Source organism: Nothoprocta perdicaria, unplaced genomic scaffold (genome assembly GCF_003342845.1).
Source record: "Nothoprocta perdicaria isolate Ctin4 unplaced genomic scaffold, notPer1 scaffold_86, whole genome shotgun sequence".
NCBI classification, from domain to species: Eukaryota; Metazoa; Chordata; class Aves; order Tinamiformes; family Tinamidae; genus Nothoprocta; species Nothoprocta perdicaria.
The window spans coordinates 2655829-2665036 of record NW_020456154.1 but is presented as its reverse complement, the minus strand read 5'-3'; the positions used below and the strand labels follow the sequence as shown (position 1 = coordinate 2665036).

The 9208-nt window shown below is 40.5% G+C and overlaps 1 protein-coding gene across 1 annotated transcript; it reads right to left on the bottom strand.

Moving 5' to 3' along the window:
- Positions 1 to 202: 202 nt before the first annotated feature.
- RASD2 (RASD family member 2) lies at positions 203 to 8222 on the bottom strand. The gene is made up of 3 exons (XM_026052299.1): positions 7583 to 8222; positions 3397 to 3676; positions 203 to 1821 (listed from the first exon to the last, which is right to left on the bottom strand). Exons 2-3 carry the CDS (start codon positions 3665 to 3667, stop codon positions 1292 to 1294), a joined length of 801 nt encoding a protein of 266 aa, XP_025908084.1. The 5' UTR covers positions 3668 to 3676; positions 7583 to 8222; the 3' UTR covers positions 203 to 1291.
- Positions 8223 to 9208: the final 986 nt, after the last annotated feature.

The window sequence follows — 9208 nt, the reverse complement described above, 5'->3', positions numbered from 1 at the left end:
CACAAGAAAGCCTGGTCTGAGAAATGAAATAAGTAAATAGCAGTCCCAGATTTATTTAGCCAGTTCAGCCCTATTTAGATAGCCAGCACAAAGCTTCTGTTCCGAAGGACTTCTACAGTGCAAAGGTTTCCACCAAGGCAAACTTTATCAGATGTCAAGTAATACTGTGAACAAAATRTCTAGATTTTAACAGAAGACAGAATGGAACTGGTCCTAGATCAACTGCCACATCCATTCAGTTCTTAATTTTGAAGGAAAACTCAACCRTGTCTCTGAAATGGTCTAGGTCAACACATGAAGCTGGTCAGCCCCAGCTTGCAGGGGCAGACAAAAGGAACTATTCCTCCAGTGGCCAGCAAGGTATATGGTGGCATTTGTAGTACAGTGTTCAAAGCTGTGAACAGTGTTCTGTATTCAGCTGCTGTGAGAAAAAATATTGCAACAGGCTTGCAAAGCAGTCAAATGTATTGTTTTCTTACAGTATAATTTCACATTCAATCAATGTACATCATTTAGATTTACAGCTGACACACACCTTTTACTTCTAAAAATTATACACTTTTCATCTCAAACACATTTGCCACCTAGTTTTGCAATGAAACCATTCCCAGACAATAAAAAACAAAAAACAAAAACAAAAAGCAAACAGAAAAAAATCAATAATACAAAGCAACATTCTTGTCAATGTCAAATTACAGCTGTCCCAGCAAACATAAAATAAAAACATTCTGAATGCAGGTTGCACCAGAAGTCATTTAGAGTTATATTTTTGTTCACAGAGTCCACTCCCAATCCAGGAAACCTCAGTAGCATTGTCTTTAGAAATGTAAATCCCTTTTTTTTTTTCAGAAGAGTGCTACACACAACGCATGCATGCAAATACATACACACACATACACACATCCTTCTCTCTCAGAAAAAGCTGACACTGGGGTAGCTGTTAATGCCTTCTGTGCATTATTGACCTACTTTCTYTGTAGGGATGAGGTTGAAATTTATTTACTTCTCAAGTCTGTGTTCTTTAGACATAAAGAGCAATGAAGAAGAACTACATTAAAAGATGAAGAAATGCAGTCACATATTAGGCATGTGATTTTTCCCAGTCATTTACAATAATAATATTATTTATGTTCATGATTCAGCAGAATCCTCAGGAAGAGTTATCCTTTGCTGTGCTGAGCTTTCATGATGGGAGGAACCCACTGAGCCCATTCTGGGCTTCTACAGACGTTTTTTCTTTAAGGCACTACATGTGGACGACACATCCTTCAGAGAGAATGGCTAGTCGCCTTCACTGGATAGTGCATTTCTCCCTCTCCCTTGATTGACCTTCCCTGAGAACTTTTGATTTGATGTACTTCAGATCACTGTTAACACTTGGCCGTCGAGCAAAGGGAGAGATCATGCCATAGGCGTCCATCTCCTTGACTCGACGCATTCGGAAGGATTTCTGTTGAAAGGTTTCGCCATACTGGATAGAGATTTTTCTGTGGAGGGCAGGGCTCATTTCATGAGGTAGCTTGGCCATGCTGAAGAGAACGTAGAACATCTCATCCACGTTGGTGTTCTTCTTGGCTGAAACTTCAAAGTAAGCACAATTTTCATCGCTGGAGACGAGGTTCTCACCTTCATCTGAACGCACCTTGCGGCAGATTTCACCATGGTCATTCTTGTTGCCACAGATCACCATGGGAAGGTCAGCTGATTCCTTAGTCTTGTTCTTCAGGCAGGATTTGACCTCAAGGATCTGTTTCTGGAGTCTCTTGACCTCATCAAAGGATTCTCTGTTGTCCAAGCTGAACACAAGAATAAAGACATCCCCTGCAAATGAAAAAGGAAACCATAAGGGTTTGTTCATCTCTGCCTTTGTCAGAGGAGCTAATTTTAAAAAAGTGGTAAGTTTACTGCCATGCCTCCTCCACATTTTTTTTTGTCCTGTTTGTTCCTGTTTGTTTTTAGAATCTTTTCAGTCTGTGGTACTTAAATTCCACTTCTTTCTCTAATTCAGCTCCCTCCTCCTTTCTGAAATGCTGTGGAAATGACTTATGGCTGTGATATTAAATCTAGCATATTTGAGTATGTGTTTCTGGGTTGCACTAGCCTTGAATCTGTTGTCTATTTGTATTGTCTTTAGTAAGTTTTTATCTCATCTCTATGGCATTGCTTTTCTTTTCTTTTCTTTTTTTTTCCCTTTCCTTCCTTTCATCTGTATCTCTCTATAAAACAGTCTATTCTGATACTAGGAAGACTGGAGACCTAGTAGCCGCTCAGCCTAGACCTTTTGATTAAACAAGACAAGCAACACCTGAACAGAAGATTTACGCATAGTCAGTCCTGAATGCCTGAGTCAGGCTTGAGAGGTTTCCCAGTATTTGGTGTGATCTGCTGCCATTTCATTTGCTCAGGAAAAACAGACTATGGTAAAAAAAGAGAAATGTATAAATGACACAGATCCTCTGGCATTTCCTTTTAGCATTTCCTGACTTACAATTCATTTTGCAAATATAAAATAACACAAATCACTGCCTGTTGGATGGCATGTGGAACRTGCCAAGAGTGCTTTCAGGGACAAAAACTTGCATCCCCATCCCAGAAATCAGCATTAGGATCCCATACCACACAGTCCAGTCTATAGCCTGGTGTGGTGTGAACCTCATGTTTCACAGGCTAGACAGAAGTATAGATAGCAGGTCGTAAAGGGTCCCCCCCCCCTTTTTTTTTTTGAGCTTGGTCAGAATACATCTCCACTGTCACTTTCACAGTTAAAGAATACATTAGCTCACAACAGGAACTGCTTGACAATGAGAAAATTTAAAGTAAAAGCCCACCATTTTCCCTTTTCCTCTCTATTTAATTTACTAGAGGCAAAAGAGAAGGGCTAAAAATAGACAGAATAWTTTTTTTTGTTCCACTAGAATTTCAAACCAAAGGAATCATGCTGGAACTTTTAAGAAAAAAAACCTTTGAGCTTTTCCTGATTTAAATTCGTTTTCTGTGTGTTTTGTGTTTGCTTTTCATTGCTTGCATCTTGTAATGACAGGCTGCTTTTGCCCCTTGCTGCTCTTTATGCCTATGAGGTTTTATGCAACGACTCATTTGTGACAGCAATAAAAAGTACTGGAGCAGAAGAAGATGGTAGCAGGGGAGGGAAATAAACTAGCTGGGAAATCCTAATTTCAGAATTTAATTTGGTGAATCTGGAGCATCCCAGCCAACAAATAGCTCTCAAGAGAGGTGCATGTTGCAACAACATCTAGCGAAACATTTAGCTGCCTCTCAAATGCTTCTTATTGTCAAAACCCAGTCACCTCAAGGCTACGGTTTCCAAGCTAAAGTCTACTCTTACTTTCTTTCCTTCACCATTCCCCATCTGCAAAATTTATTCTGTTTCCTCACCTGTCAGGATAGAAAGCCTCCGCATAGCAGGAAAAGGGTGATTCCCAGATGTGTCCAGGATGTCCAGCTGATACATGTCTCCCCGAATGTTGTAGACCTTGCGGTGAAAATCCTCAATGGTGGGAGTGTACTGGTCGTCAAAGCGGCCATTTAGAAAGCGTGAGACGATGGAGCTCTTGCCTACTCGGGAGGCTCCCAGGACTACCATGCGGTATGAGTTCTTGGCTGGCACATTCAGGGTGCAGTTTCCATTGGACACGGTCTTCATCATTGCTTGTCCCTGAAAGAGAAAACGGCAGAGTTGGAAGCAAGACTAGGAACTAGATGGAGGACAGAGCAGAGCAGCTCCTTAGCACAAGCTTGTCAAGGAGCACTCTGTRCCAGTCTGTTGTGTAAAGCAGAGTGCCTGGTCCCGCTTAGCAGATCAGTGATTCATAAAAAAATCTTTTCATTGGAAATTACCTCATTTTTTTTTCAGTCTTGCTTCCAGGGAGTACTTTGTTTGCTTGTTTGTTTATTTCAAAGTCATATCAAAATGAAGACATTTACACCGAAAAAAAAGGCTTTGAATTGTATTTTGCTATTTCTGTTAAACATTAAGGGCTAATTTTATCAGCAGCACCTAAACTTGGGCACCAGGTTCCCTCTCACCATCTGTTTCACTTAGACATTACCAGATTTTACAGCAGAGCCTGATTCTCCTTTAGATGCATAAAAGCARAGGTCAGATTTCCCAAATATATTTAATCTACTGCAGCTACCATTAAGAAGACTTGAATCACTTTGGGTGCCTAAGTAGGACGTGTTTGTGATGCTAATTTTCTGGCACCAGTCAGAAATCAGAGTACAAGAATCATAYTTGAAATCAGTGGTAGCAAGACATCTCAATAACTTTAAATAAGTGGTCCCACACARCATGTATTGCCAGTGCAGGGAATTGGGGGCACAAAATAGCATTGACCAATGATAAATTGAAACATCTGTGGCTTCAATAACCACTTAAAAATCAGATTTTAATCCTGTTTGGTTGGGAACTCCCTATGAACAAACTCAGTCTTTCAAATACAATTCCCTTGGAACAGCATAGCTGGCAGTGGGCAGTTCTACAGAAATGGCATTTCATGGAAGTTTCTGTCTTCATACATATACAGCTGTTATGGGTATTGCAGTCCTTGAGGGTGCTAAGCCCAGGCAGAAGAAAAGGATAGCCGACTTATGTAGCCATCAGACAATATTTCTGATCCTGACAAGTAAAATGAGCCTCAGGACCTTGGAGATAGCGTTTTGATGTAGTGTTCAGGTACAGGAGACTTCGATAAGAAAAGAAAGTATGAAATGGGGACTGTGCAGCCACTTCTGATGTGCAAGTGCATTGTGCTCTGAAAAGGAAAATGTAACACCAGTGTATGGAAAGCTAATTGTCAGAGCAAAGCAAGCACATTTGGGAGAGAGTTTATTTTCATTACTAGGATCTTGTTAAAGAAAAATCAAGTTCCCACTAGGCTGCTTATTTGACTTAGGTGTTGTTTATTTAATATTACATTTTGAGTACCCTATGTACACTGGAGGATCATTTCTCACTCCAGACTTGGATTCCTGTTTTTCTCTAGAGCAAATTTTATCTCCCAAGCTTTTATGTAGCTGACACTAATCTGAGTCAAAGCTTAAAATCTTTTACTTTGTTTAACATGAGCTAAGTATCAAAGCAGAAATAAAGATACAGTCAGTGCTAAATAAAGAAGTTTCTGGAATTCTGAGCCAGCATCCTTGCAAGTGCTGTATTATAGCCCAAGGCAACAGCAAAACATTATTATTTATTATTATTGCTATCATTTGCTGGACTATGGCAGCACATTCAGCCCCATATAAAGCACAGAAGAAAATGCAATGTTTTCCTTAGAGAAACACTCTAAATTAAATTCAGAGGAAAGCACAGTACAATATTAGAGGCCAAGAGTAACTTTGGACTCAAGTCCTGTACACAAGTACAGGCCTAGAATAAAGGTGAAAATGCTATAGCAGGATAGACTGCAAGGATAGATATCTAGTACAGGACTCTATGTTTTCTATAGAGTAGGACACATCATTGGTAGAGAAGTGCCAGATTTCTTCTCTGAAGCAGCAATGACAGGCACACAGACTCTGTCCTTTCCTGCATAGCCAGTGTGGTACTGTCTTGGCTCCATTGGCCGATCAAGTTACAGTGCTGCTCTGGAATATTTTCTTAATTCCCTTGAGCTTTATTTAGCAGACAGAGAAAAGCAAGGAAACATATTTTTGTGAGAAAACACTCAAACTTTTCTATGGCCCCGATTCAGTATTTAACRATGTGTCTGCTCTTCAAAGTGGGCTGAAGTGGTGTCGCTGCATGAGTGCAAGCAGACTATGTCGATTCACACCTGCTGAAGATTAGTTTTGTACAACTTGCAGCAGGAGCAYCTGGGAGTGAACATGGATACGCTTCTTTTAAGCAAGCATCTTACCTGTCTTGTACAGAACTTGCACAGTGGGGGCTCTGATCCTGGTCAGTACTCTTATGAGCCAGAATCCTACATATTATTTTGCTGACTGACAAAGTAAGCACTGAGCTGCTAGCAAGTACAGAAATACCCATCACAAAGGAGATGAACTGCGTCATTGCACTGGCTTGGAAGACTAGTTGTGCACCTGTAATACAGTCCCTTGGAGAGGCACTTCTGTCTTCTATCTTGAATTAGGTTGGAATGTCTTGAATTTCTGTTAATGTCATCTTACAGTGAACATGTAAAAGAAAGACCCGATGCCATCACTGGCCCACACATGGGGAGATTAAGGCACAGCAAAACTAGAGATCATCCCAGATCCAACAAATGGGGACCATTAACAGACTCCAGAYCGTGAACAGACTCCAGGACTCCTACTGTACTAACTCTTTGCCTTTTCCACCTTTCTTCAGTCTTGCACTTCTGGTCCCTAAAGCACACTGCCTTCTACCCTCACCAAACAAAATAACCCCCCCCACACCAAACCCTTATGCAAGAGATATGTTTGTTTGGGGATTCTTTGCCCTAAAGATGTGAACGCACTAAGGAGGCAGAAGGGTGTGAGGGCACGCAAAGTTTAAAGGATTAATTAGCCACTTTGTGTCTGCAATCTGTCTCTCRAGGCACTCAATCAAGATGACTTGTGTACTGTCCTAACTGCATTTAATTGCACATGGAGTAAAAAGGTGCTTTTAAATGCTTTGTTTCCTAGAGTTGCTACTCATCTTATTACCTCTGCTGTGAATCTGACTAAAAGTGYGCCAGAGCTTATTTTTGTGTTTCATGCTGTCTCTTCTTATACCCCTACTCCAGTTTCTCTCTAGTTGAATATAATTTTATTCTTTCCTCTGAAACGGAGAGAAATTTCAGCTCTCATGCCCGGGTGGTGTGGGGAGCACAGGGGACTCATATAGAGAAAAAGATTAAAGACAGAAGCAAGGAAATAGAAAGACACCACATGTTCATGTACTAAATAAAGCAAAATCAATCTGAAGAGAATGAGGAGGCAAACAACCTCCAGCTGGCTTTAATCTGCATCTTTTCCTACCAGTTTATTAAATGCTTAAGTATAGATTAATTCCCAGTGGTACCTTTTGGTTTAGGCACTGGCTTGATGGTAGAATCTTTACATTAGTATTTTCTATCTCAGAGATTTCAAAATGACATAAAAATGCAGGCAATGAGCATTATCTCTACTCAATAAAGGCAGCGGCTCAGGCACACAGAGCGCACTGAAACAACTGTCCAAAATCAGGATTAACCCTCTCCACTCCCACCTTTTTTTAACAACCCGTGTCTCCTTCTACCTGCTAACCACTGCAGCTTAGTTTGCAGGCACACTTCAGACTGAATGACAATACACTTGCATGTGCGTGTGCTGAAGAGTGCTTATCTAAATTGCTATGAGGTGCTGACAGATTTGATCCTGAGCACCTGGAGAGAGATATTTAAGGAACAGAATCTTCATTCAATCTGCGTAGAGTTTTATACCCTAATTTTCAATCACCTCATCATTAGGCAGAAGCAAACTGCACCATGCAAAGCAGACCTGCCACTTGTTAGTCACTGATAGCATTCTCTGAATTTTCATGCACACAGATATAACTTCTGTAGGATTTTTTTTTTCCAGGATGCTATCCCAAACTTCAAAGCTACTTTCTTACCTGTCTTTCTTTGGAGAAGAAATCCTCAGTCTTGGTGTAATTTGATGAAGCTAATGGTTTTAATCAGCAGCAGCGTTGCTGTGGAAGGCTGTTATTCTCTGTATCCCACGTTGCCGCTCTGGGCTTAGTTCTTCACCAGTATTTTCTGGGACATTAGCAGGATTGGAAAGGATTGCAGAAATGGAGAGGAGTGTCCCCCATGGATAGTAACTACTATATCAGGTGACTGACATGGGCTAAAGAAGGGTCTCAGTGATAGCTTTTCCCTCTGATGAGCTCTTCTCCTGACAGCCTCAGTTCAAGCGTCTCCCACTCCCACTGGCTTTTCTTGCAAGTTGTGCTCCGTGGGATCCACTGCGTGGAAAGATTCTCTGGAGCGACACCTAGTCGTACCACGTCGTGGGTGCATCCATCTGGCCCACCCTGCTTCCACACTGTGCCCCACAGGGAAAAATCACRGCGGGCATGGAAGCTGTGTCTATGGCAGTGGGACTAAGCCTATACTTCCCTGAGTCCTACCTAGCAGTCCCCTGCCACTAGCTTCTCCTGTTTTTTCTGTGCTGAGATTTGCTTAAAATTGTTCTGTATCCAGGTGAAAAAGGGGTTTTCTTTGCTCTTGCCAATTAAGTCTTTCTTCTTCCCTCCCTGCCTTTCTCTCTCTTGCTCTCACTACTGGCAAATTGCAGATTTTCCTTCTGTAGGACTCACAGATAATTGGCTCAACTCCTCCCTTGAAGTCAGTGTCAGACAAGGGAAGGAGGGGTGCTGAGGGGGTGGGATTTTGTGCCTTTTGAATTATTTTTTTTCTTTTTTTTCTTTTAAGCAGAAAGTTGATATGCGTTTCAAACTGCAAATTCTCTGTCTTTCCACAAGAGATGTGCACATATGTGTGTGTGTGGAGAATGAGATACTTTATGTGTGTAACAGGCAGAGACTTCACTTTCTTTGCAAGCTGTAAACGCATAAGCTGTTCCTAAAAGCTCTTTATTTCTGTGGTAATATTTTCTGTTAGACAGAAGTGGACTGACTCACTTCCCATGTAAGGGCTTTTTGTCTGTAATTCCTGTAATTCTTTTGCCGTATGGGATTTTTGTTCCTGTTCCCTCAACCTCCATGACATTATGTTAGGAATGCTGTTYGGTTTTGATTAAGAAATAATGAAACTCTGTAATTCCTAATATTTTAATGATATTTAAATAAATAGAAAACTAAATTAGAGTCAGTAATAATGTTTTTGTTTGGTGAAAAAAGAAGCTGAAAAATAAACGTCAGATGAAAGGAAACTAGGGAAGACTGAGAAATAAAAGAGAAAAATAGGTTGAATTCAAAGAGTTTGATTGAGCTCAAAATATATTTGGGCATTATTGACTCAATTTATTCTTCTGTAAGAACTGAAGTTATAGTTTAGATTTACAAGGCTGTTTTGAAAAAAAGATATTAAAGTTCAATTTGATGGTTGAAAGGAACTATTTGAGCATTTCCCACTTGCAACATCTAATCATAAAATATAAAGAGGAAGAAACTTTGGAAATAAATAAATAAGAATGACCTCCCAACTGCACATATCTCTCAAAATATTCTTTCTCTAAGCCATTTACTTTTCTGCTTTAGGTTCTTACTGCTACC

Excerpts from the sequence above, each read along its gene's own strand:
- RASD2 (XM_026052299.1), bottom strand. The coding sequence starts at position 3,667 with ATGATGAAGACCGTGTCCAATGGAAACTGCACCCTGAATGTGCCAGCC. Across the intron at positions 1,822-3,396 it reads GAGGCTTTCTATCCTGACAG|GGGATGTCTTTATTCTTGTG; the intron begins GTGAGGAAACAG and ends TTTCATTTGCAG.